The sequence below is a fragment of the Capricornis sumatraensis genome, chromosome 17 (assembly GCF_032405125.1).
Source record: "Capricornis sumatraensis isolate serow.1 chromosome 17, serow.2, whole genome shotgun sequence".
In the NCBI taxonomy this organism is placed as follows: domain Eukaryota; kingdom Metazoa; phylum Chordata; class Mammalia; order Artiodactyla; family Bovidae; genus Capricornis; species Capricornis sumatraensis.
Window position 1 is genome coordinate 60,109,355 of NC_091085.1, and position 27,991 is coordinate 60,137,345.

The following is a 27,991-nucleotide window of genomic DNA, read 5'->3' on the forward strand; positions in this document are numbered from 1 at the left end:
CTACATCTCCTCGGAGTTCTGTTGCGAAGCCTCCAGTTTCATCTTTTTGGAGGGTGGCACTCCTTCCAGATCCTTGGGGTTGGGAGGTGGGGGAAGAGGAAGAAAAGAGAAACGCAGGTTGACACCCCGGGAGAGCAACTTGGGTCGGCTGGGAAGTTACAAGTCGAAGGTGGGCATCTGAAGTTCTGACCCCGTGGCCCTGGCATGGACTTGAAAGGGTTCACGGACCTACCAGGAGCCACACACCCAAGCTACTCCTATGTCCACCAAGTCACCTGTGTCTTCCAATTGCTCACTAACTGCAGGGTAATTATGTATGCAGTTTTAAGTTTACTCTCCAAGATCAAAGGTTAGACAAACCTGGTTGTATTGACAACAGCTCATCCAGGACTCAGCACAGACGTTTATGGAATGCATACACATTGGTTATTCTGGGGGAAGGGTCTGTAGTGCCACCAAATTCCCAAGAAATTCCAGTGCGTGCGTGCGCGCGCACACACACACACACACACACACACACACACACACACACTTCGACACTCACTCAGCTACTTCTCCCTCGACTTTCTCGCTCTATCATCCCAGCCAGCTCGAAACTAACCCATCCCCCAAGTCCAGCTCCTACGGTCGCCCATCCTAACCAGCGCTCCCACGGCTGGCGATGGCCCTGCCATCTGCCTAGGATACAGCTAGACAGTACCCTGGAGTCCTCCCTTCTCGCCACGCCTAACTCCATTTCCAGAGACCCTTGGCCCACCCACGGCTGCCCTTGCCAGCCACCCCATCCACACCTGAGCCTCTGTTCCTTGTATGGCTGGAGCAGCAGCCTGCTCCACAGCCGCCCCACCCAGCCTTCAGCAGAGCTCAAGAGATAGTTTCAAAACAGAGATCATACAGAGCATAACACTGATCTTGGAACAAAATCCCAACTCCTCATCAGGCCGAGAAGGCCCCTCTCCCTCCCCTCCTTCCTCCCCCTTTCCTGTCCGCCTGGCTCCAGCCTCCCTGGCTTCGCCTGCCGTTCCTCAGGCTGGCCTCTGTCTCCTGGCCTGTGTGCCCTTTTCTCTCCCGCTCTCATCTCACCCCTCCCTGCCCGCACCACCTAGGAGGGCTTCTTTGCATCACCCTGCTCTCGCTCTCCTACAGCTCAAACTGCAATCCACTTGCGTCTGCTGGCTCCTGGCTGTGTCTCCACCTCCCTGAACCCATCCTCCCTGTCTCCGTGAGGACAGGGACCATGTCAGTTGGCTCACACCGTCTCCCTAGGACCCAGCTTACTGCCCAGTACACAGTGGAGGCCCACAGGTGCTAAACAGAGACCCCCGGGCCTTGATGGACGAGGTGAGTGAGTTTTCTGAGAGTTGATATGACAGGAAGGCAGAAAGAACTGCCCGTCTTTCCCCTGCCTTTTCCTCATGAAGTGATAAAAGCTCGGTCTCAACGTAACAGGAGCAGGTGGGTCGCTGTGCCTTCTGAGGAAGGGGGATACCATTCAGGCCAAGCGTCCACAGAGCATTTGCATGGGGTGGGGACAGTATGTGAGCTTGCCAGCGGACTCTGGAAAGCGGACAAATATCCCATGAAAGAGAGGGAGCAGGAGGGAGTGGCTGAAAAAGAGGATAGGGAACCTTTCTTCGTTTTTAAATAGGCAAGGCTGAACGTCAATGTCGAGCTCTCTGCTTCAGGGCACACACCCTCTGTCTTACTCACAGACTGAGCAGCTCTGGAGACAAGCGGCACGTCTATGTGAGTGTGAAAACTGCGGAAGGGTCCCCATTTCAGGTGTGGGTCCCTGAACATGGGAGTGGAGGTGGGGGCGTGTCAGAATGGAAGACCCCTGGACTTTCCAGATGCCAGTGGAGAGCAGCAGACACTCCCGGGGTATGGCTCAGCATCTTGAGAGGCCAGGAGACGCCAGCTGCCATCCTGGCTTTTGCCAATTCTATCTGAGGGTTGGATCTGTATTGTAATCAAATGGGCTCACGCTCCGCTGGAGGCCCGGCCCTGCGTCTCACGCTGTGAGAATGTTTCTTCATTCTCTATCTGTACTTGGTCAACGTACTTTAACAGCTGCATACCGGGCTGTGCATCTGCCACTCCGGATTTATTAAATCCTTTCGAGACACTCAGGTTTTGGCCGGTTTTCTGCCACGGCAAACACTTCTTTCATCAACACTGTCCTGTCTTTAGGCCCCTGGTGGAGTCTTGGGTAGGCTGGCAAGGGGTTGCAGAGCCAAGGGTGCCAGGATATAAGGGTCTGAGAGTCTCTTCCCTTTGAGGAAGGCCTGGTTGAAGGCTCCCTACAGATCAAGCTAGTCCCCTTTCTCTGCAGCTACTTGTTTTCGGTTTCTCCCCAGGTGTGAAAATACTCAAGTGGAAATAGTCTTATTAGCTGCAGTTTTGATACCCCTGAGTCCTCAGACCTCTTTGATGAGCACAGAGGACGGACAGTAAAAAAAAAAATCACAACAGAAGCCAAGGCAACGCCGGGGCCGCTGCTGTGCCCAGCTCTGTGTTGAGTGCTGCCCATATTCTCTCCTCTCATCCATGTTCTGGCCCCAGGACAGTCCTGTGATCTCACTGTGCCAGTAAGAGACACTGAGGCTCATGTGTGTGTCAAGTGGAGGGGCTGGGATTCGAACCAGGGACGTTTGCTCCCGTCAGCAAGGCCACCTGCATCTGCACTGTCTGATTCAGACTAGATTCCGGCAAACAGTGATAACCTGGAAAGGGACCAAGTAGTGGGGAGCGAGGTCAGGTGCAAGACTCCAAAGGATGGTTCGTCTAGCATGTAGAGTCTGAAGACCTGTCTCCCCAGCTCTAAGGGAAGTTGACTTTGGGTCACTGAGACTGGGCAGTGCTTTTGTGGACCCGAATAAACCAAGCGATGAAGCTAAGGCTGGGATACAGGACTGACCCCAAGGGGGTGCTGTGTGTCTCCTCTACTGTGGGACCAGTGACCAGACCAGCTACAGGACGCTCCTGGATCCTGCTCAATGAATACCAGACAGTTCCAATCATCTAGAGAGCAAACAAGAAAACAAAAACAAGAAGACACCTTTCAACGTACCCCCGACACCCCAGCAGGCTCCTGGCCGAGCTGGCTGCCCCTCTGAGACCTCGATCGAGGTACCTGAGAGATTGTGGATGTCTCTGCAGCCAGGCCCGCATCTCCAGACGGCTGCCGATCGACTTGCTCTGAACTGTTCATCGAGTTTTCCATTGAAGACTGTGAATTCTGCTCGTCGGAAGCATCTGAGGGAAAAGCAAGATGACAGAAGCTGTTTTCAGACACGGGCGATACGGAGCCAGATGAACCACTTACTAAAAATACCTGGAACTGGGTAAGTTGGGAGGCCAGGCGGTCTGTCAGGACTGCAAGGAGCTGGGGGGCTTGGGAAGCCTCTTATTTTTTAAGGATGTCATTTTAAGCAGCCAGGCCACACTCTGGCACTGGGGACTCTAACCCTTTCCCTTGCATATCGATTACCTGCCAAGTGCCAGGAGAAGCCAGGTAAAGGATGCTACAAGGCTTTATGCTGCGTGCATCTGGTGCCCTCTAGTGGACACAGCGTGCTCCAACCATCATGGCTGCAGGCCCCTCCCTCCTCCCATTAGGGAGTGCGGGGGAATTCACAGAGGGAACTGCCCCTTTGTAAACATTTCTCTTAGTAATATGCATATTTTTCTGATTGCCATTGTAAGAACCAAAAAATACAGGGAGGGGGATGAAATCAGCAACTACCTCATGTCACCCAAGGCTGCCATGCCACTAACATTTTAGGGGATCTAGCCCTATTTTTCCAGATGTTTCTCCCTACATGCACTTCTAGTTCTGCATTCTCCCCAAATAGGGATCTCACAATATTTGGGAAGAATTCTGCACGTCTTTAAAAATTCTATAAATATGAGTGCCTACAAGATGGCTGCACAGCATTCCGTCAGGCTGTCACTTACATTTAATGAACCCCTGTCTTGCTGGTCACTTGGGCTCTGTCTCATGCACCGGTCTCCCTGCTCCCCCTACCACGTTCCATTAGCAGAAGGAAGGTGCAGGTTAGCAGGCTGTGGGAGGTGGTGCGGCTTTGGAAAGAGGGAGCAGCCGTTGCACCTGAAGCTTATCTTAGGCACAGAGCGCACGGAAGGAGCAGCCGCATCCCGCCCAGGGCCCTGCTCTGCTTGCATTCAAGATGCCAACAACATATGTCACCATGATTTGTAAAAAAAAAAAAAGAAACACACTAAAATATTCAAGAATGTTTTACGTTCTGGGGTTTCTGAGATAGAAGCACAACAGAGGGAAAAAATTTCCCAGGTCTAAGTTTTCTCTTTCTCTCTCTTTTTTTTGGCCATGCTGTGCAGCCCGTGGGATCTTAGCTCCCCGACTGGGGATTGAACCTGCACCCCTTGCATTGGAAACGCAGAGTCTTAACCACTGAACCACCGGGAAAGTCCCCAGGCGTAATTTTTAAAGCAAGCAAGCAATTAAGAGGAAGGGGTGGGGAGAAGCAGGCAATATTCCAGAGCTTGAGCCCGGCAGAGCACAGAAGGATGGGGAGCAGGGCAGCACGAAGGAGCTGCAGCCCTCCTTCCACAGAAGCTGAGCCCTAGTATATCCCTCCCAGCGAAGGTGCTGTTAACACAGACTCTGCTCCCCCAAACCGGCTGCTCCCCCCAAACCAGCAGCCCTGAGTGCTCAGGGCAGTACCAGGAGACTCGACACCCTGCCACAGTCTGAGCTGGGTTCTCCTAACGCCATCAGGAGGGTCATGGGGCCCGCCACACTGGGACCCCTGGGCTCTTCCTACCACCTGGTGTCTGGGTGGGGGGGACACAGGGTCTAGACACAGACGGGGTTTTTTAAATTATTTAATATTTATATATTTTATTTGGCTGCGCCAGGTCAGGGTTGCAGTGCACAAGATCTTTAGTACTGGCATGCGGGGTCTAGTTCCCTGACCAGGAATCGAACCTGGGGCACCGAGCATTGGGAGCATGGAGTCTTAGCCACCGGACCAGCAGGGAAGTCCCAGACCTGGTTTCTAATGCTGCCTCTGCCACTTGTTCCTATGAAGCCGGGCTCCCTGTGTCAGACCCTCCCACCCTCCATAAAGTTGAGGTTGACAACAACAGCTGTCCTGCTGAGCTGCTGTGAAGATTAAATGGAAAGATGGAAAAAGGACCCAAGCGGCAAAATAATCCCATGTGGGAGTAAATGAGGGATCATCGAGGGCAGGGAACCAAACTCCCCATAAACCTGACATTTCTTTGGTATTTCCAGTTTTACCTTTAAAGACCATGTTAACAGCAGTTCCTCAAAAACACACAATTCCTATATGACCCAGCAATTCTACTTCTAGCTGTAGCCCCACAGGAACTGAAAACAAGCCTTCAAACTGATGTTTGCAGACAAATAATCACAGGAGCATCACTCACGATGGCCCAGATGTCCATTAACAGATACGCAGATAAACACAATGTGGTCCACCCACACAGTGGAGTATTATTCAGCCATGAAAAGGAATGAAGCACTGACCCAGGCTACTATGTGCATGAGCCGTGAAACCATGATGCTGAGTGACAGATGTCAGTCAACAAAAGACACAGGTTACATGACTCCATTTCCGTGAAAGGACCAGGAAAGACAAATCTACAGAGACAGAAAACACAGACTGGTGGAGGACAGGGATAGAGGAATGGGAAATGACAGCTGAAGGGTACAGGGTTTCCTGTTAGAGTGACGAGAACAGTTTGGAACTAGACAGAGGTGGTGACTGTACAACATGATGAATGTGCTAAATGGTACTGAACTGCTCACTTTAAAATGGTCCCTTGCAAGCTATGGGAATTTCACCTCAATTTAAATAAAAGAAAAATCCATGTTAACCTCATATTCTAGTTCATATTATAAGTTTGCTTTAACAAACCTTTGCAGTTACTATTATCCTCCTTCTCTCTCGACTACGGACCTCTTTTTTAAAAAAAAGAAGCACTTATTTTTTTGGCTGGTGTAGGTCTTAGCTGTGGCATGTGGGATCTAGTTCTCTGAGCAGGGATCAAACCCCAGCCCCCTGCACTGGGAGCACAGAGTTTTAGCCACTGGACCAGGAGGGAAGTCACGACAGAGCCCTTTCTGCCCTACGTGGTGGGCTTTGCAGAGAGGAGAGGGAGGTGGGGGCCCAGACGCAGGCTTAGAAATCATGAAGGTGGCGAATCACCCACAGAGTGGGTCCATGGAGTCACGCTGACCCCTTGCCTGGCCCAAGAGCACAGTGGGAACTGGCCTTGGAGCTGGCTGAGCATTCCAGGCAGGCCCCGCTGCTGCGCCCTGGTTCTCTCAGCCCAAGGCACTGGAACTCACCCAGGGGAAATTATTTTCCAAGGGCCTAAATTTAGTCCAGGGACTTTGGACATTATGTCATTCCCTGAACTCACTTAGCAGTAAACAAGTTCAAAGCAAGGTCAACAGCTGGCAACCAACCTGCTCTGTCCTGCAGGAAGTGAACCCCCACCTGGGGAAGGCCCCTGACAGTGTGTAGGTGGGCCTGGCCCCCAGGGGTGTGTCCCCTGGGCAAAGCTGGGCAGCTGTGCCGGCCCAGAGGCCTGGCCTGGCCGGGAAGGGACGCCAGTGTGGTTCCCATGGACCTGAGGCAGCGGGTAGGAGTGACAGGGTCCAAACACAGCAGCCATGAAAGCGTGGACCTGACAGAATTCCTGCAGCCGAGCGTTGGGAAAGGAGACGCAGACCCCAAACACAGGAAAACCGAGGGCAGGCCCAGAAAGCTGGGGTATGGCCACACTGGCCCTGCCCCTCATCGCTCCGCCCTCCCTCTGCCCCGCCCCACCCCGCAAGCTCCACCTCCTTTCCCAGGGACCTGACGCGACAGGCAACTTTTATTAGTCTCGAGGCAACAGGAAGGTGCACAGGAGGTCATGCTGCCGGCCTGAGGCCTCACAGCCAGCACGGGTGGGCCCAGATGTGACCAGCCCGTCCTGCATTCATGACCCCGTCCCAGCACCTCTCCCCAGGTCCGGGCAGCGGCCCCGTGGGGAGGAGAGTGCTGTACACGGGAGAAGGCTGCACCAAAGTCGCTGGGATGGAGTTCTCAACGGGTGGTGGTGTTTTTCCCCCGTTCCCCTAGGGGACATCTGCCCCACCTGGGAAACATTTTTGGTGTCACTAAAATGGGGGAGGATGCTACTGGCATCTAGCGACAGGGATGTTTCTCAGTACTCCACCATGCACAGGACACCCCCTCAGCCAAGAATCACCCGGCCCCACAAACCTACAGAGCCCAGGCGGAAAGGCCCTGCTCTGGGGGAAGCCATTCTGCCCATGACAGGGGGGGAAAAGGGGGAGACCACTACACTGTAAATGCCCACTGCCCTTTGCCCCCATAGCCCCCTCTAGGGCCGCATCCTCCAGACTCATTCACATCTGAGCAAAGATGCCAAGGGATGTGAGTACAAGAGGCCTTTCAGCACCATCGGTGCAGGAGAAAGAAACAACAACCCACCAACACGGAGACTATTTAAATACATCATGGTACAGTCACAGCTCTGAATGATAAGCTGGTAAAGAGAATAAGAAAGACCCGTATGTCTTAACGTGGAACTATCTCCATGGTGACTGTTAAGTGAGAGTGTTCTAAAACGGGAGGTGATCATCTCACATAGATGCTTCTAGGTACAGACTACCTCTAGAAGGCCCCACAACAGACCCAGCAGTGGTGGTCTCTTAGGGCACCTTAATCTGCTTCCTAATTCAGATCCTCCTGGCACATGGGCACATTCCCCTGACCTCCCCAGGTACTGCCCTGTGGTCCCTTCTGCCTGGATTGCTTGGTTCCCTCCTATCTCTGCTCATCCTTTAAGCCCAAGTCAGGCAGCACCTCCTCCAGGAAGGCTTCCCAGAGGGCCCCAATCTCCATTTCCCTATTGTATCTGACCACAAAGTCAAGACCCCTTATGTTCCAGGCAGTGCCAGAATGAGTCAGGTGGGCTATTTAATTCAGACTCAGATAACCTTTGCACAGAAAATCTAAAGGAATATTCTCTTCTTCCTCAAAGACATGCGCATTTCCCCCCCCCCCAGACTCTCTACTCTTAGTAGAAAAAAAGGTTCAAGAAACATATTAACTTTCTTTTTAAATCAATAACAAGAAAAACAAGCAGTGATCACAGGGTAAAACACAACTGCCTTTGGCCTCGGTGGTGGGGAGACGATAGGGAGTGGTGAGGAGTGTGGTAACTGGAGTATGTAGGCCCTCTGGGCCCTCCCTGGAGAGGCAGCCACATCTCTGCTCTAGCTGGTTGCAGCTCTATAGGAATGCAGGCTTCTCTTTTCAAGAGAAGCTGGAGATCGATCTTATTTTAAGTGAGATTGCTCAATTTTTAAATTTTGCCATCAAGTTCCAATTAAAAATAAAAACAGCACTGGGCTTTGGGGCCACACCTGCACACGCTGGATCTAGTCTGCCTGCCACCTCTGTGGACTGTAATTCTCAGCTTCAATGCCTGCCTTGCCCATGAGCTCTCGGGAGTCTGGAGTGGGACTGGGCCCTGCCTGTCACTCGGGAAAAGTAGGGAGCCTCTCACGGGGCTAACGAGTGAAGTGTGTGGAAGAGACTGGAACCAGATGTGAAGGAGCTCTCCAGCACAGGACGGCCTTCTCCCCAGGAGATGCACGCCCTCCCCAAGCACCGAAAAGCCAACAGCCTTGCCCCACCGGGTAAGATCACATCACCCCGAGCCTCTTCCTGGAACCCCAGACTGTGCTCGGGCATCTGCTGGCACCCTAGACCCACCGGCCCTGCCCCTCCACCTCTCTCCCACCACAAATGACAGCAAGGCTGTTTCTCCAGGCACCGGGAGTCACTCTCAAGCCCCTTCTCTCACGGCCCATGCACCATCCATCAACATGCTCCAAAACACACCTCAGTATTAGACAATTGGGAAGTATTGTTCATTTTCTGAGGTGCAATAATGGTCACTGTGATTATGTAAGGGAATGTCCTTATTTTTAAAAGAGGCACAGTGAAGTGTTTAGAGATAAGACGTCATAAAGTCTACAACTTTACGTCAAATGGCCCCAGAAAAAAATATTTTTAGGCAAAGCAAAAACAAAACAAAACAAAAAACCTCAAACGACAGCCTCCAACAAAAAAACAAAAGACCCCAAACATTAAATATCAACAATTGACGATTTCAACTGGTGGGTATACAGGAAAGTATTACACTATTCTTTCATTTTTTCTGTATATTGGAAATTTTTCATTTAAAGAGAACCTAGGGACTTTCCTGGTGGTCCAGTGGTTAAGACTCCATGTTTCTGACGCAGGGGGGATGGGTTTGATCCCCAGTTGGGGAACTAAGATTCCACAAGCCATGCAGCATGGCCCCCCAAATAAAGAAATAAACATAGAGAACCCAGAAATCTCAAAATAAACAAACCTATACATATGTATAGGGCTTCCCTGGTGGCTCAGTGGTAAAGAATCTGCCTGCCAATGCAGGTTCAATCCCTGGGTTGGGAAGATCCCTTGGAGAAGGAAATGGCAACCCACTCCAGTATTCTTGACTGGGAAATCCCATGGACAGAGGAGCCTAGCGGGCTACAGCCCATGGGGTCGAAAAGAGTCAGACAAGACAGCTTCTAAACAACAAGAATATAAGCTCTAGGCATTACCTTTCTCTACTGTTACCTTCTGGGGGCCAGCACTTGGCAGGACCTCCTTAAAGTCCCTTCCAGCTGCCTGGCTGAAAGCTGGCTATAGAGAGGTCTCTCTTGAGCCCCACCCTCGAGGGCACGTACCTTCGGCCCCAGGGAGCTCCTTCCCATCGGCCTGGGCCTCGTCCACCTTGGTGTCGGTGCCATCGCCGGGCGCAGCTGAGTTGGGTTCGGGAGCAGGGCTGGAGTTGCTGCTGTTCTCCTGTTTGATGGGGGAGGCGTCTGCGATGGAGCTCTGGTTGCTGTTATCATCTGCATGGCGAGGGAACAGAATCACAGTGTGAAATGCTGCAGCTGCTGAGAAAAGAGGGGTGGGGGGTCATGAGAGTCTTGTTCTGGGTGAAGAAACCAGGTATCTCGTGGGCCTGGCTCTGAAGCAATGCAGAGGCTGGAGCGTGGTCCCAGGAGGCAGCATCGCCTCAGGGGATCTGATCCAGCCCTGGACCAACTGCACTTGACACAAAATTAAAGGGGGAGACAGAAAGAGAAACAAGTTCACAACAGAAAGTGGATATTTTACAGGACAAGGGTCCCAGGCTCACCAAGTCAATGCCATTAAAAAAAAAAGAAAGAGGGTACTTCCCTGGGGGCCCAGTGGTTAAGAATTTGCCTTGCAATGTTGGGGATCGGGTTCAATCCCTGGTTGGAGAAGTCCCCACATGACTCGGAGCAACTAAGCCCCCCTGCTGTATTGAAAGATCCTGAATGATGCAACTGATACAGCCAAATCAATCAATCAATTATTTTTTAAAAAAGAGAAACGGGAAAGATCACTGTCGTATTACAGATTAAAGAAATTTAAGAGACCTAACAACTAAACATGACGTGTGGGATTTATCTGGGTCCTGTTTTGAATGCACCAGCTCCGAGAGACATTTGGGGACAACTGGGGAACTGAATACAGTCTGGAGTTTCAAAGTAAGGATTAATTTTGTTAGGAGTGATAATGGTACAGTGGGTAGATAGAAATGTCATTTATCACTGACACATGCTGAAGTGTTTAGGTACAGACTTAAGTATCATGGTGTGGGGGAAATGTACTTTAAAATCTAGCACGGGTTGCATGCAATTGTCACAATTCCCTGAATTTTATACTCAAGAGCTGTGCAATTTTGAATTTGAAAATTGTATTTCAATTAAAAAAAACCTAACACATTTAAAAAATAGGTGAGGCAAATGCGGCATCATATTATGAAAATCTAGGTGGGTGGGCGTGTGGATTTCATCAAACAATTCTCTCTACTGTTCTCTATTATGACATTTTTTTCATATTAAGAAGGAAAAGGGGAAGAAAAGTTCACTGGGCAAAAAGGGCACTAGGGGTGGAGCTGGGGGTTCTGGGGGTACAAACCTGCTCGCCCTGGACCCCTCTCTTGGGCACAAAGAGTCATTTTCCTTTCTTTTCTTTCTTCATTTTGCTGCACCACATAGCTTGTGGGATCTTAGTTCCCTGACCAGGGTTTGAACCTGTGCCCTTGGCCGTGAAAGCTCAGAGTCCTAGTCACTGGTCTGCTAGGGAATTCCCTACAATCTGTCTTTTCACACTATGTTACTCCCCAAGGGGGAGCACCGTTCCTGGAGGTTCTGCAGTGCCAGGCTGATGTGTGCAGCGGACAGCGCAAGCTGCTAGCCCAGTGCCTTCCTCCAAAGATCCATGTACTACACTGTCCTCGGATAGAGATATTAACCTGATAAGAACAGATACCACACTTCGTTTTAGCCAACAGGTGGAGAAGCGATCAGAGAGTCATTTTAACCTACAGATACCCACACAATCATTTCAAAAATATTACTACAGCTTTACCCTGCTTTTCTGGGCCATGCTGTGCACCTGGGACCAAAGCCATTTTTGTAAAAATGAGAGAGAGAGAGAAACAGAGACACAGAGAAAGAGAGAGGGAGAGGAGAGAGGAGAAGCAAGCACATCAACACGTCCAGGGCACCGACTACATGCTGGGCAGCAGGCCAGGGCATCTACAGTCACCTTGTTTAATCTCAGAAACCTCCCAGGTGGGGAAACTGAGTTTCAGCAGCAGAGCCCTCGCTCATGCTGGCCTGCGCAGCCCCCAACCCCGAGCCTTTCCTCTGCTTCCACCTGGCGAGGCTGCCCCAGGCAGCCCTGCAGCCTGGACTTGGTAAATTGCACCTTATTTTAAGTGTACTCTGGGGCACTCATTACACAAAAGCATCCTCTTGTGAATTCTTGGACTTAAAAAGAAAAAGATGTAAACTCCCCCTGGTTTATCTTTCGAGAAAAATCTAAAGTTCCTCTCTACGTCAAGATATATATACGGGAGTGTGTGTGAGAAACACAGAACTCAAAGGCACAACCTGTGGGTGCTTGCATGGGGTCATGCTGATTAAGGACAGTAAGCACTCATGTTTAACGAGTCAGCTGCCCTGAACCTAGCCTGGTAACCTGGTAACGGCATGACCCTGATGCTCAGGCTGACCCCAGGTGGATCCTGGAGACTTACAAACAGCTGGATGCAGACACTCTGTCCCCTCACTTCCTCCCAGGTCCATCCATCTGCCTGGAGCATTCCAGATAATTCTAACCAGGCCCACAACTTTCCCTGAGCTTTCAGACTTCCACGACCTGTGGTCAGACTTGGGTCTTTCTTGGCTGCACAGGTACTAAAACGGAAAGTGAGCATGGTTCCTGAGTCAGGGACCTGGGTTGCTCGGCATTCTGGATTTTTCTGGGGAGTTAAGTCTGGGCTAGTGGACATAAACTTGAATTCTCCAAAGGACCTCAGATCCCAGCACTGACACTGATGAGCTTCCTAACTCTAGGCAGGTTCCTTCACCTTCTTCAGCCTTGGTTTCTGTACAACAGGGGCTCACTACCAGGACTGAATGAGGTGATGCCTCAAATGGGCTTAGCAAGATACTTGCCTGGCACAATGTGATGGCTTCTTAAATGTTAGCTACTGACACACCCAGGCCTTTGAGGGACTCTCTTATTTAATACTTGTAACGACCTTGTGAAGTAGGTATTACCATCCCTGTGTGACAGGTTAAAAACAGAAAGGCTACATGTTCAATAACTAGCTCATGATCATCTAGGGGCGAACCTAGCAGAGACACATTAGAATCCAGCTCTCTGCTCTAAAGGTTCTCACCTGTAATTCTATGAATGAAATGAAACCAAGCCAGGCCAGGGCTCTCCTCGGTACCCAGAGAGTAGGGATGTTGACCAGCCCCAGGGAGTCAGGGGCCCCAACTCAAATACCTATTTCTTTGTGTTTTCATATTTATTTGGCTGTGCCGGGTCTTACTTGTGTCATATGAGATCTAGTTCCCTGACCAGGGATCGAACCTGGGCCTCCTGCTTTGGGAGTGCAGAGTCTTAGCCACTGGACCACCAGGGAAGTCCCCCAAAAGCTGTTTTTGAAAATGAAATGCATCTTGATTATGACTGTATGGCCAGCTGAGGTATGGGTGTGTGTTGTGTGTGTGTGTGTGTCACTTTCTTGTCACGTTAACCGTCAGCAAACACCCCCCTGTGCTTTTTTCTGAAGCCAGTTTGGCAACCAGCAGGAATCCTTGCCCTTGTGACTGTTTTCCAGACTAGTCAGTTTGTGCAAACGGGGAAGTCTGCTGGCCTCCCTTCCCCCAGTTAAGACAGCCCTGGGCCCGCAGAGTTAGGAACTAGATCCAGCCAATGTTCCCTTCTGACTTATTTGTTGCTTTATCTAATACCACTATGTTGTGCAAAAAGAAAACGCAGGTGGTCAGAAGGACAAAAGACAGAGAAACTGGGATCGAGATGGACAATGGCAAGCGCTGGGAGCTCCGAGACCAGTAGGGCAGGCACAGGACAAAACAGGAGGTGAGCCTGGTGGGCCTTGTGGGGCTGGCCCTCCCCGCAGGGACGGCTGCTTCTGCTCCAACGGGCTGTGGCCTCAAGGATCCACATGCCCAAGGACCGGCAGATCCAATTCCTCAGAGGAAGGGAGAAAAGCAAATCTCTGGTAGTTTATAAATATCAGAAACTCAATTTTTTAGCCACTTCCAGTTCAAATCTCTGCCGTTAGAGGACAGGTGGTGGTTCGCCTTGATGGGGTGGGGACAGCCAGGAACAGACACCCTGTGGATTGCCGGGAATCTTCTTTAAAAAAAAAAAAAATTCATATTTATTTATTTAGCTGTGCTTGGTTTTTGTTATGGCACTCAGATCTCCTTAGATCTTACAGTTGTAGCATATGGGCTCTAGTTCCCTGATCGGGGATCGAACCTGGGTCCCTTACACTGGGCGCACAAAGTCTTAGCCACTGGGCCACCAGGGAAGTCCTAACCTTCTGTCTTGATTTGGGCCAGTTACAAAAGGGTGTGTAGTTTGTGAACATTTCATGGAGCCATACACTTATGATTTGTGCCTTTCCTCTCAGATAAAAAGGTTAAAAGGAAAAAAAAAAATACCAGCAGTGTCAAAGCACTTACAGACTGGTTAAAGCATGGGTCCCCAGCCCCCGGGCCATGAACGGATACCCGTCTGTGGCCGCACAGCAGGGGAGGAGGGGCAGACTAATGAACAAAGCTTCATTCTGTATTTACAACCACTCCCCATTGCTTGACTTCCCCCTGGTCTGTGGAAAAACTGTCTTCCACGAAACCAGTCCCTGGTGCCAAAAACGCTGGGGACCGCTGGCCCAAAGCATGTCTCCAGCCTGGATCTGATCAATGGGACACTGGTTACAACTTTTGAAATATGATAGCAAAGGAAATTAAGCCATCAATGTAGAAGGGCAGGTCCAGGGTCCCAGAATGATTCATGTGAAGTCAGAAATCCAGTGAGAGCTTCCCAGTAGCCCAAGCAAAATAGGAAATGGGAAACAAGAGTCATTTATATGATACACCAGGCCCAGGAGAAAAAGAGATAGTTACTCCAAAAAACTTCCTGGGCACATGGGACTCACAGAACATCTCCTGTGAGGTTTGTGTCACTGGGTGAGAAGGAGGTCTTATTTAATGTTTCTGGCTCAGTTTTTTAAAATATTTACTTATTTAGCTGCACCAGGTCTTAGTTGTGGCATGTGGGACCGAGCTCCCTGACCGGGGATTGAACCTCTGGGCCCCCTACACAGGGAGCGTGGTGTTCCTGGACCACCAGGAAGACCCACTCTGGCTCCTTTTATGATTCTTGGCTCGTTGCTCTGGGAAAAGAAGCTTCTTCTCCTCCGATGAGCCTCCTCCTTGGCACAGAGGCCTCCTGGTCCTGGCGAGCCTGCCCAGCCCTCCTACCCCTGGCCTGGAATGTGAACAAACCTGCTGGCAAAACAAAAACACAGCCGAGCGCTCCGGGCAGGAGACGGGCCCGGCCAGCGGCCGCAGGAAGCTCACCATGCATGTCCATCATTCCCGGGGAGGAGCTGTTCTCCGGGGTGGTCACCTCTGAGCCACACTTCTCGTCTTTGCCCTTCTTCTTGTTCTTGTTTTTCTGGAGGAGAAAAGTGATGCAGAAACCGAGTCACTGAATTGTGCATTCGTGCACGCACAAGTAAGACCCTGGGGAACGGGATGAGTATTTTATTCCGAGGACTCATCTGGGAGCCCCCGAGTCTCTGGAGGGCTCCACTGGCCTGGCTTTGAACATGTCCCATGAGGGGGTCTCCTTGCTTTGGGATCAAGGAGCCCTGTGGAGGGGAAGTTTCTGGGGGTGGGCTGGCAATGCTGGGGTTAACGCCACCTTGCTTGTAGGGGCTACCCCACAGGCCTGCAAACACCCTGGCTGGTGGGAATTTCCCCTGGTGAAAAGGCTGTGGTTACTCAGCCCGAAGCTGGTACAGGAATGCCAGGTGAGGGATGGAAAAGCCAGCTCATGCATTTCAACTATCCTCAGGCCCCAGACACTGCCTTCCTTACAAACAGCTGACTTCTGACCCGACTCTGGAGACCAGGTGAGGAGGGAAAGCCCAGGGAGGAAGCAGGGGTGAAGGGGATGCTCTTACATGTGGTTCCATTTTTTCTTTAACTTATTTATTTGGCTGCACCAGGTCTTAGTTATGGCATGCAGGATCTTTAGTTGGAGCATGTGGGATCTAGTTCCCTGACCAGGGACTGAACCTGGGTCCCCTGCATTGGGAGCATGGAGTCTTTGCCCCTAGACCACCAGGGAAGTTCCATGTGGGAGTGTGTTGTAAACAATCTAACTGCATCCATTGGAAAAAGACTTGTTAAACGAAGTACAGTACATTCATTCAATGCAACGGTATACACCAATTACAGACGCCAGGGAAGCTCTTCCATACAAACGCAGAAAGATCTGCAGAAATATCCACATGTTAAAATACTTTGGTATCCCCGAGATGTATAAAAGACACAGAACACGTGAACAGGATGCTGCCATTGGCAGTAAAGGAAGAGCATAAAGGAACGTGTGTGTGTGTGTGTGTGTGTGTGTGTGTGTGTGTGTGCGCACGCATGCACACGCTCCCTGGAAGGATAAATGAACACTGGTTGTCTCCAAGGAAGAGAGCTGCGTGGGGTCAGAGGTACTCATCGGGATGGGATGCAGATTTACAAAAAGATAATCCTGGGGACTTCCCTGGTGGTCCAGTGGCTGGGATTCTGAGCTCCCAGGTTGGTGGGCCAGGGTTCGAGCCCTGGTTAATGAACTAGATCCCACATGCTGCAACTAAGACCCAATACAGCCAAATAAATAAAAAATATATTTTTTAAAAAAGATAAGGCTATTAAAAAATAAAGTGACATTTAAAGAATATATAAATGTACAGAAACAGATAGTTGACTCCAGGATCTTCAGGAGAGTATGAGTTTTCTTTATTCTTTATGGGGTAATGAAAACATTCTGGAATTACGGTGATGATGGTTGCAGCACCGTGAACATACCAACACTGGCTGGCACAATTTAAAAGTGTGAATTTTATGCAGGTAAATTGTCATAGTTTTTTTTTTTAAAGGGTTTATAAGTAACATTTGAATTTTGTAACATGTTTTACCTATTTAAGAGAATAAAAATTTCAAGAAAATTCTGAAGAAAAAAAATGATGTAACCATGCCATTAATGGGCATTTAAAAACATGAAAAGCTGTCCTTTTCCAATGCAGATTCCCGGCCACCACCATCAGAGATGCAGATTCAGCTGTCTGGAGTGGCACCTGGGAACCTGCATTTTGTCGAGACTCCCAGGGGATCAAGTGCTCAGCCAGGTGTGGGACCCACTGCCTGAGAGGGAGCAGGCAGGAATATTGTACATCTCAGCTCAGAAATGACAGCGAATTAGCATCTAAGCGCTGTCTGCACAGCCACGCTGAGCTAAGTTCTTCCCATATGATATACTGCCTTTGCTCTGTTGCAGAAAACCCCAGGAGCCAGATAGTAATGCTCCAGTGCACAGAAGAGGGGACTAAGACCCAGCAAGGTGGGGTCACCTGTCTGGAATCACAGGTTAATTGAGGCTAGCCTGTCCAACTCCACAGCTAGAGGTCTCTGTCCAGCCCTGGGCTGCCCTGTCCTTCCCGACACCCCATCGATTACGTTTTCCCCTTGATCACAATCCATTTGGCGCTTCCCTGAGGTCTGTTTCATGCTATTCTATAATTATCTTCCCCCAACAAGATTATAAATTCCTTGAGAGCAGAGACCACATCTTCTCAAATGCAACCGGCGTTTCTACAACACCTAATGATGTGCAAGGCGCAGACATGGGCAGGAGCCAGAAGCTGCCTTCCAGGAGGCTGGCCGCACTCTGCTCTCCCTCCGGAATGGCCCACACCGAAGGCCGTGGTGGTCTGTGTTGGTGCCTCTGGGGTAAAGCAGCCCTGGTGGCTCCATGAACCAGGCCAGGGCCAGAGGGGACGGCACGCCACCGCCATCTCAGCCCAGTGTCGACTCACCTAGGGGCTAACACGTGATCAAAGGGTCAAGAACGGCACCTCAGCCCTGCCTGGAGACCCCAGCCTTGTGGGGTGGGTCACTGGAAATGGCGGAGGGAGGCTTTGCCCTGCCTGTTTTTTTTTTTTTTTTGGCCAAGCCACGTGACATGTGGGATTTTAGTGTCCCGACCAAAGGATTGAACCTGTGTCCTCAGTAGCGGAAGCACTGAGTCCTAACCACTGGACTGCCAGGGAATTCCCTGCCCCTCCTTATGGCCCCTAGTAACCTACCAATCATGCATACTGTCACGACTGGAAGCACACAGGTCAGTGTGAACCACCCTTGCACGAGTAGGCATGGCACTCCAGGCAGAAGGAACAGCTCACAGGGAGGCTTGTTGGTGGAACCATTTTGGATTTTGACTGGAAATGATAGTAGCTGACCAGGGGGTCTTTGAGGGTAACTAGCCTGGGAGCCACAGAGCTGCAAAACTATCTGTGACATGGGGCAGCTGGCAGCCATCAATCCCTAAGATTAGGACAGCATATTAAAAAGCAGAGACATTATTTTGGCAACAAAGGTCTATCTAGTCAGAGCTATGGTTTTTCCAGCAGTCATGTATGGATGTGAGGGCTGGACCATAAAGAAAGCTGAGCGCCAAAGAATTGATGCTTTCGAACTGCAGTGTTGGAGAAGATTCTTGAGAGTCCCTTGGACTGCAAGGAGATCCAAGCAGTCAACCCTAAAGGAAATCAGTCCTGAATATTCATTGGAAGGACTGGTACTGAAGCTGAAACTATAATACTTTGGCCACCTGATGCAAAGAACCGACTCATTGGAAAAGACCTTGATGCTGGGAAAGAATGAAGGTGGGAAAAGGGGATGACAGAGGATGAGATGGTTGGATGGCATCACTGACAAGATGGACATGAATTTGAGTAGACTCTGGGAGTTGGTGATGGACAGGGAAGCTTGGCATGCTGCAGTCCATGGGGTCGCCAAGAGTCGGACACAACTGAGCAATTGGACTGAATTGAAGATTAGGCACAGACACCAGGGCTCCCCCTAGTGGTCATAGTCACTGCTCCACCTGGAACCCTCCCCTTAACAACAGCCCAGGCTTCTCTGTGCCACTCTCTGGGGTCACTCTTCACCAGCAGCTCCAACCCCCAGACGGCTCTCCAAGAGTAGAGAGAGAATATGTGCTTTGAAGTCAGACAGATCTGACAATTGCTGTGTGACTCTGGGGAAATGGCTTTGCCTCTCTGAGCTCATGTCTTCCCTTGTACAGGGTGGATACAGAGCTCAACTCCACAAAGTAATGTCTGACAGATGGTCAGGGGCCAGGAATGGCCCTACAATGATGGCAGAGGGCCTGCCTGTCTGCACGTACCACCATGCCCACCCCAAAACCATGGTGCTCAGTCTAAGAGAGGGGACACTTTGGCACTAAAGTGTGGAGCAAATCGTGGGGCTCTTGTCGGAAGAGGCGACTTGCAGGGGACACTCCCCGCCTTAGTTCAGTCAGTTCAGTCGCTCAGTCGTGTCCGACTCTTTGCGACCCCATGAATCGCAGCACGCCAGGCCTCCCTGTCTATCACCAACTCCTGGAGTTCACTCAGACTCACATCCATCGAGTCAGTGATGCCATCCAGCCATTTCATCCTCTGTCGTCCCCTTCTCCTCCTGCCCCCAATCCCTCCCAGCATCAGAGTCTTTTCCAATGAGTCAACTCTTCGCATGAGGTGACCAAAGTACTGGACTTTCAGCTTTATCATCATTCCTTCCAAAGAAATCCCAGGGCTGATCTTCTTCAGAATGGACTGGTTGGATCTCCTTGCAGTCCAAGGGACTCTCAAGAGTCTTCTCCAACACCACAGTTCAAAAGCATCAATTCTTCAGGGCTCAGCTTTCTTCACAGTCCAACTCTCACATCCATACATGACCACAGGAAAAACCATAGCCTTGACTAGACGGATCTTTGTTGGCAAAGTAATGTCTCTGCTTTTCAATACGCTATCTAGGTCGGTCATAACTTTTCTTCCAAGGAGTAAGCGTCTTTTTATTTCATGGCTGCAGTCACCATCTGCAGTGATTTTGGAGCCCAAAAAATAAAGTCTGACACTGTTTCACTGTTTCCCCATCTATCTCCCATGAAGTGATGGGACCAGATGCCATGATCTTCGTTTTCTGAATGTTGAGCTTTAAGCCAACTTTTTCACTCTCCTCTTTCACTTGCATCAAGAGGCTTTTTAGCTCCTCTTCACTTTCTGCCATAAGGGTGGTGTCATCAAACTAGGGCTGGACTATGGGGGAAGGATAGACTATTGGGTGAGGGGTAGATCGAGCAGCCTCTCCAGCCCCAAGCTGGATCCTTCTGCTTTCCAAGTGCTCTGCCCCCGGGTCCCCACATGGAGGGTGGCAGTGGACAGCCAGTCCCCTGTCACCATAGTGGGAAGCGTGGATGGGCAGCCCCACTCCAGGGGACCAGCCCCCATACTCACATCGTCAACCTTTGGCTCCGTCACGGGGACCCACTTGTAGATTCGCAGGGATGTGTCGCCCACAGTTACCCACTTCTTCTCCCTGCAGAGGACAAGGAAGAACCTGTTACCAGGGGCTTCTGGGGTGGACCCCTGCTCACACTGGTGGGGGGCGGCGTGGGCCACTCGCCCTTGGAGCAGCTGTGACACAGCGACTGCCCCAGGTGGGGCTGAGAGAACGTCTCTGGATCACACAGACACGGGTTTGAATCCCAGCACTGGCTGGGATCTCCCCACCCCGCCCCCCGCCGCCCAGGGCAAATCACTTCACCAGAGCCTCAGTTTCCCCATCTTTTGGACCACATGGGGTTGTCAACCTCTCCAGGTGGCCACAAGAATTACGGGAGACAAAGCATGTGGACAGCTTTCTTGTATTTGGGTAGAAGTGCTTGGTAAGATGGGAGTGGGGACAGGTCACTGCCACTGGGATGATTCCTCTGGATGAAGGGAATCGGGCCCCAGGTTCCTCCAGCTTTCACCCCCATGGAACCAGGGAACTGGGCCACCCGAGCCCTCTGGGCAGCAGAGAGACCGTCAGACCAACAGGGCATTTCCTCCAGTGGGGGTAGGGTAGGGGTGGGAGGGTCTTCACCAAGGGCATCCAGGGGCTCGCCCCACCCTCTTGGCAAGTCCTCTGAGGTGCTGGGAAAGAAGGCAGGAGCAGACACCATGAGTAACCATCCCAGGCTCTTCCGGGCAAGTGCCAGTTAGATCAGCCAAGGGGAACAGAGCACGGGGGCAAACCTGGATGCTCAGTGGCCTCGGCCCCCAGACGCTGATAATCAGGGGTGGCGACGGGAAGCACAGGCCAGGCGGAGGGCAGCAGCCAGGTGGGAGGTTGCTCCAAGACCCTACACTCAGAGATGGGCTTGAGTTCAGGAAATCTACACCGCTGCCCCTGACCCACCCTCAGCTGCATCCTTAACGCCTGGGGCACGGCTGTCAAAGGCAAGCTGACAGCGAGAAGTAAACCACAAGCCGTGGGAAGGAAAGCAGGTGACTAGTTTTCACCAAAGGTAATGCTGATAATGACCGCTCTCTCCTCCCACCTCTCTGCTCCAAGCATCATCTTCCTCCTCTAGTCATCACCCCAGCCTCCCAAGTTCGGTCCTGACCTCTCGCAGCCTGTAAGTCAGGTCCTGTAGCTTCCTGCCCCTAGTACTGGTGTGACAACCAGAGACCATGTGCCTGAGGAAACAGGGGCTCAGGGAAGGTTCCCCCAGAAGAAAGGCTGGGATTCCAACCAGGTCGCTGGGGCTCTGGAGTCCACACTCCCAGCACCGGACTCTGCCGTCTCAGAGACGTGGGAGGTCACGCTAAGGAAACCAGCTGACTCAAGGGCCCCATGAGATGATGTTGGGGCCAGACACACACCTGCTGCAGGTAGCGTGGCAGCCAGGAGACCTCAGCGGGTGCACCAGAGCTGAGAATTACGAGCGGCTGCAGGCACCTTGTCCAGCCTCTCCGCCAAGACCTCGGCCTTGGGTCCTCCCCTCCATGGGAAAGCAAACCTCACAAGCTAAAGGGACACATTCCCACCAGCTGGCACCAACCCACCACCGGGACTTCTGGGGGCCCAGCTAACCAAAACCATAGACACTTCCATGCCCCAAACTGTGCCCGCATGGTTCCCAAAGTCCTCTGCTGGAAGAAGCTGAGGCCTGGCTTTTCTTTTTTTAGTTCCCCAACCAGGAATCAAACCATAACCCCCTGCAGTGGAAGCACTGAGTCCTAACCAGTGGACTGCCTGGGGCCTGGCTTTTCTCAACATATATTCTACTATGCAGAAGACTTCTGAAAGTCCCTTGGACTGCAAGGAGATCACACCAGTCAATCTTAGGGGAGATCAACTCTGAATACTCATTGGAAGGACTGATTCTGAAGCTGAAGCTCCAGTATTTCGGTTTGGTCATCTGATGCAAACAGCCGACTCACTGGAAATGGCCCTGATGCTGGGAAAGACTGAGGGCAGAGGGAGAAGAGGGTGTCAAAGGATGAGATGGCTGGATGACCTCACCGATGCAATGGACGTGAACTTGGGCAAACTTTGGGAGACGGTGAGGGATGGGGAGGCCTGGCTTGCTGCAGTCCATGAGGTCGCAGAGTCAGACACAACTGGGCGACTAAATGACAGCAACAATAATTCTACTGTGACCGTTTCTAGTGCCTTCTGTGTGATAAGCACTATACGCACTTGCTTTAATTTTCCCATAATCTCTGGTGACAGTAAACAGTCACCTTTCCTGTTTGATAAAGAAACTGAGGTAGGGGGAGCTGCAGTCGTTCTCACCAGTGTTCACACCTCCCTGCCACACTGCTTTCTGGACTAGCTCCCCTGCCCCCATCCCTGTCCCTTGAGAGAATTAAATAAAGGCAGGTACCTAAGTCACTATCCACCTATCCCCTACCTCCTGGAGGCAGGATGGATGACCCACAACCCCAGTCTGTGCCCATCTCCATTCTGAATAATTAGAAGGTGCCTGGAAGGGACAGAGACATTCCAAGAAACAACCTCGGAGACAAAGCAGCCATCACAATAGCCATTGTGTGCTGAGGGCTTACTTCATGCCAAATGCTTTATTTACACAGGCCTATGAGAGAGGAACTATTGTCATCCTGCTTCACAGAGGAGGAAACGGGAGGCCCAGAGAAGTTATACCACTAGTTCATGGTCACGCAGCTAGTGCAACAGCAGAACCGCGGCTGGACGTGGGCTGTACCCCTGGTATTCTGTCTCCCGTGAAGAAAACTAAGAAATGACTCCACAGAGCTCATCAGCCACAGAAGCTGGAAAAAGAGGCACAAACGGCTCCAATCCCACCCAAAGAGCCACAGGCACTCACTCCTCACAAGCTGGTTTCCTCTGCCCAGGCCCCAGTAGGTCAGCAGATCCAAGGCTTGATCGTGTTTAAAACAGAAAAAAAAGTAACTGACTTGCAATACACAGGACACCTCTCGGGGTATAAAGGGTGCCAGACCTGGGCTTCGCAGGCCACACGTGAGCCGAGATGAACGTGGCAAGCTGCAGGTGCAGGGAGGTTATGGACCCCACAGGTTCTGAGCGGAACACAGCCGGGTGGCCTCAGTTCCCAACTCTCTCCAGGCATTAGAAACTGTTCTTCAAAAAGAAAGAAAAGAAACTGTTCTTCAGTTCCATTTCTAGGTGTAGGCACTGAGGGGCCAGGGGTCAGAGGGAAGAGCACTGAGATTCTGATCATAGTCTGCAGTCCAGCCAGCAGCCACCCAGGGAGAGACAGGCCCTGGAGTTCAGGGGCAAGATGTTGAGTGAGAACCCAGTACTTTGTAGACACGTCCAGGGAGTGTTGGGTGTGTCATCAAGCCAGCGGCTCGGCAGTGCCTTAGGAAACGACACACAGACCTAGAGGAGCAGCGAAGCGTTCCTACCACCACCTCCAAAGCCATCACCCTAGAACTCGCAGCCCCCTCAACCCCCAAGGAGTGTATTAAGTTGTACTTATCACCTTACATTTGTGGTGGCAGACAAGCGGGCAAGAGGCACATTTTGTCTGGCCTATATATATGGTACTTTAAAAAATTGGAATCCATTGCCAGACTTGGAAAAATAAAACCAACAAACAAGTCAAACCCCACATTCAAATCCAGATTGCTGGCCGTTCTTAAAAACACAATATGGCCATGAGGGACCCGCACGCCCCAAGGAGCAGTACCTCTCTCAAGATGGGGCCGTTGGGTCTCTCAGACCCCTGAGTCTCACCACCTCTAGGCACAGGTCTGAATTCACAACCTCCAGGCTGCAGGGGCACGCCCAGAGACCTCCTGTAACCAGCCAGGCTGAAGTGCCTGTCTCTTCCCCACCAGGCTGGGTTCCTGAACAAAAGAAGTCAGCTGGAGGAAGAGAGCCCCAAACGCCCTATCCCAGCACAAGCTCCTATGTTAACTACGAGCACCCTTCTCCCTAGATCCTCCAGGCCAAGGCCGATTCCTAATGTTGCCTCAGGGTCAGCTCCGAATGCTGGCCAGCCAGGGAGACCTGACCCCCACAAAGACCGCTCTGAAGCCGTCACTTCCTCTCCACTTCCCAGGGCTAGTCCTTGATGCCAGAGAAGGTCTGGCTATGGCTGGCTTCATCCTAACTAGGCCCATGCCCGCTTGACCTGCCCTGTGCCTGGCAGGAGGTGCCCCTGCAGGTACTGAGGCGAGGGTCTAGGCACAGTCAAACCCTCCTCCCCCAGGGACTGTGGGAGGTTTCGGGGAACAGGCCTCTCTGAGGCTCCACGAGTCACTGAGGGACCCTTCAGACCGCGGTCCCAGGGGTCCCTGGGCCTAAGCCTACTTCAAGGCTCAAGCCTTTTACCACTTGCCCAATGACTCCCACTTCCCTCTCTTCTCCACCACACCGGGCCTCGTAACCCTGCCCCAGTTTCCCCCCAAAGGAGCCCACCATTTTGTTCTTCCTTCAGCCATGATCTGGCTGCCTTGCACTCCACCAGCTGGCCTCGCTGGGGTATCAGACAGAAAGGAGAGGAGAAATAGCCGGTAGCTATGTACAGGGCAGCACAGGGCTTTTTCCAGAGGAGGGGAAGGGTAGGCTTGGCAGAAGGGGGATTTTTAGGGGTCACTGGAACTGAGGAGAAACACCACCCTAGGCTTACAGGCTGTGGTATGCTAGGCACCTCCATTCTGAATTTTTTAAGAAAAGAGAAACGGGATGTTGAGTGAATTTCAGATAAACAATGAATAATATTTTTTAGTATAAAGTATGTCCCAAACAGTGCATGGGACACACTTACACTAAAAAAAAAAAAAAAAACCTATTTAAAAATATTATTTTGTTGTTTATCTGAAATTCAAATTTAACTGGGTGTCTGTATTTGCTAAATCTGGCAACCCAGTGTCCCAGCCAGTAGGACGTCCCAGACACGGTTGGTGGCCACAGAGTTAATAAACAACCCCAAACCACAAGGGCTGACTGGAAGACACATTCTAAAGGCAGAGTGAGGGTAGGATTTGGCTTCTTGGTGCTGGGGAAACCTATGAAATTGGTAAAGTCCCTGTTGCTTAGAACGGGCGGGAGGGGGAAAAAAATCAGCAAAACCAAGCTTCTACTTGACAATAAAGGCAGCATTTAATGACCAGGGAAATGGCTCCCCACTCCAGTATTCTTGCCTGGAGAATTCCATGGACAGAGGAGCCTGGAAGGTTATAGTCCATGGGGTCACAAAGAGTCGGAGACGACTGAGAGATTCACACACACACACCCCTCCCCGTGTGAAGGATTAAGTGCTTTTGGAGACATGGTATTATTCCAGGAGAGGAGAAGGCACACAGGGACCCTTTGCTGTTATGGTTAGAGAAGTTATGTGGTTAGCCCAAAGTCACAGCAAGGAAGTGAACTGGAAGTCCAGTCATAAGATCCCAAAGTCTGAGGTCTTTAATGTACTTGACTCCTAGTTTCCCAAAACACAAAAAAGGAGGGAGACATGTTCTCCTCCCCTCCTCCCCAAACCAGAGTCTGCTCAGCAGCACTGAAGGCTTCCAGGCTGGCTGCTCTGGGGCCCCCAGGGTGGAAGAGCCCACAGCTCCATCTGCCCTCCCAGCAGAGCAGCTGGTGGGTGGGCCCTCCAGGAGCAGCTGTCAGGGTGCAGGAGCCTCTGCCAGGCTGGGAACCTGGGGCAGAAGGCCCCACCAGGCCTCCCAAAGCACAGAAAGGCAGCGTGCCCCCACCCCTTTCTCACCTCTAGGCTGGTAACAGAAGGAACTCAGGCCCAGACAACAGCTCTTTCTTAGCCTAGGCGCTCAGACAGGGGACAACTCCAGCTTGCCTCTGAGAATCCCGCTGGAGAGGGGGTGGTGGGCTTGTTTTCCTGTGTGTGTTTTGGCCTGCAGCTGTTTCTGCCATTTTTAAATGGCTCCAGTCCCGGCACTCGGCGCCCTGCGCGTCAGGGGAGCTCCCACGGCAGGGAAGACTTGGATCTCAACTTTGGAAGGCCTCCCCTTCTCACGGTTCTGAAAATTCTTTGTCCCATTGGAGCCAAACCCAGCCCTCGGCTGGGCATCCGGCCATCTGCAGACAGCCCTTTCCATAGGAGGCCCGGGAGCACGTGGACTTTATTGATTTTCCTCTTGCCTTTTTTGTTGGGTTTGACTCAGAAAGGACAGTTAACTTGTGACACGGCTAGACTGGAGGCTCGCCCCCAGTGGTTTTGAGAGACCCAGGCGTTACTTGAGAAATGACACCCCTAAACATAAACAGAGCCCGCCACGGGGCCTTGCCGGGTTTTCAGGCTTTAAATAAAGGGTCAGAATGAGCCCGCGGGCACTGACACTCGAACGTCGCGGCGGCTCTTCTCCCTCCCTGACCCTGGTGAGGCCGTGGGAAAAAAATAATAAAGTTGAAATCCGGGAGCCGGGAGTTTTCAACAAGTCTGCCCCAACCTGACGATGGGCTGGCGTCTCGGGCCTGGCCCTCGGGGCCGATTCCGAGACAGACCCGGACGAGGCCGGGGAAACGTTCAGTCGTATTAATTACAACCAGGCCACGCCGGACGGAATCTAACGTGAGCCGGAGAAACCCGCACGGCCCGACACTCGAGTCCCCCTCGCCCCCCGCGCAGAGAACAAAAACAACAGCTCTCTCCGCAAAACAAACACGAACCACCGGGTTTGGAGCAGCACACGCGGCCCAGGACCGGGGTCTAGCCCCAAACGTTCGCTCGCCCGAGCCCCCGAGCCCGGGTCCCGGCAGAGCTGGGCGGAAGGGGGGGTGGGGGGCTCCGGGAGCCCCGGGCCCCGCGGCCGCAGCCAGCGTTTCCTCCTCGCGCTCGCCCCCATCTTTCTTCGTCGCCAAGAGCCCTCGCTCCAGGCAGCCCAAAGCGCTAAATTTAAACGGCTCGCGCTCTACAAACTCCGCAGACTCGAGGGCGCCGAGCCTGGGAGGCGGGGAGCGAGCGAGCGAGCCAGCCGGGGAGGGAGGGAGAGAGGGAGGCCCGGCGCGGGCAAGGGCGCGGGGGCCGGCGCTGCGCCGCCCGGGGCGCGCGGGGAGGAGACGGAGACGGCGGCGGCCCGCTCGGTGCTTGCACAATGGAGCTCGCGCTCTCCCCTCCGCCGCCGGCATCGCGGCCCCGGCGCGCGGGAAGCCGCTTTCATGTGACTTGCACAAAACGAAATGGCTTCTGGGGCCGGCCCCGAGCCCCCCTCCCGGGAGCCAAGCGCCGCGCCGGGGACTGCCCGCTGCTCCACCGCCCGGCCCGGGGCGCCTGTCGCCTCCAGGCTGCCGCCGCCGCGCCAGGTGGGCGACAGGCGCGAGCGCACCTGGGCAGCGGCCGCGGCCCCCGCCGCGCGCAGGTGACCCGGCTCGCGCGCCGCCCGCCCTCTCCAACTCCCGGGCCCGCGGGCGGCCCGGGGCGCTGCGCCCCGCCGGCTTTTTGTATCTGGTTTCGGGGTTCGGGGCGGCCGCGGCGCCGAGCCGGCGAGCGAACGAGCCGGCGCCTCCGCTTACCATTTGCGCACTTTCTCGATAGCCGCCATGACCCTCTTGATATCATCTTTGGCCCGGCTCCTGGTCTCGGCTCGAACCGACCTGCCCGACATGGTTCTGGCGGGGAGAGAGAGGCTGGGGGAGCGCGCCCGCCGGGTCCTGCTCGCGCTCCGCGGCGGCCACACTCGCGCCCGCCCGCCCGCTCACTCACTCACACACGGACACACACACACACACACTCGCACACATACACACACACACAAAGCCTGGTGCCGCCGCGCGCCCAGGGCCCAGTGCGCAAGCGCCGGGCGGCAGCTGCACCAAGCAGGGGGAGCAGCGCCGCCGCGGCCGCCGCCAGTGCGGCCTCCGGGCGCCGCCGCCGCGGAGCAGCGCCGGCAGCCTCTCCGCCCACCCGGG

At 52.6% G+C, this 27,991-nt stretch overlaps 1 protein-coding gene, 1 non-coding gene and 1 pseudogene across 3 annotated transcripts; all 3 read right to left on the minus strand.

The window, feature by feature from the left end:
* Positions 1-27,687, minus strand: BCL7A (BAF chromatin remodeling complex subunit BCL7A). 2 transcript variants are annotated; one of them, XM_068990218.1, is made up of 6 exons: positions 27,596-27,687; positions 20,077-20,158; positions 15,077-15,173; positions 9,815-9,982; positions 3,134-3,255; positions 1-72 (listed from the first exon to the last, which is right to left on the minus strand). In XM_068990218.1, the coding sequence occupies exons 1-6, from the start codon at positions 27,685-27,687 to the stop codon at positions 1-3; spliced, it is 633 nt and encodes a 210-aa protein (XP_068846319.1). The 2 variants fall into 2 exon arrangements, with proteins under 2 accessions (XP_068846319.1, XP_068846318.1); XM_068990217.1 differs by having other exon boundaries at positions 3,071-3,255.
* LOC138094185 (U2 spliceosomal RNA) lies at positions 11,290-11,470 on the minus strand (annotated as a pseudogene).
* On the minus strand, positions 13,032-13,104 carry TRNAG-CCC (transfer RNA glycine (anticodon CCC)). Its single transcript has one exon. It is a non-coding gene; the product is annotated as a tRNA-Gly (tRNA).
* Positions 27,688-27,991: the final 304 nt, after the last annotated feature.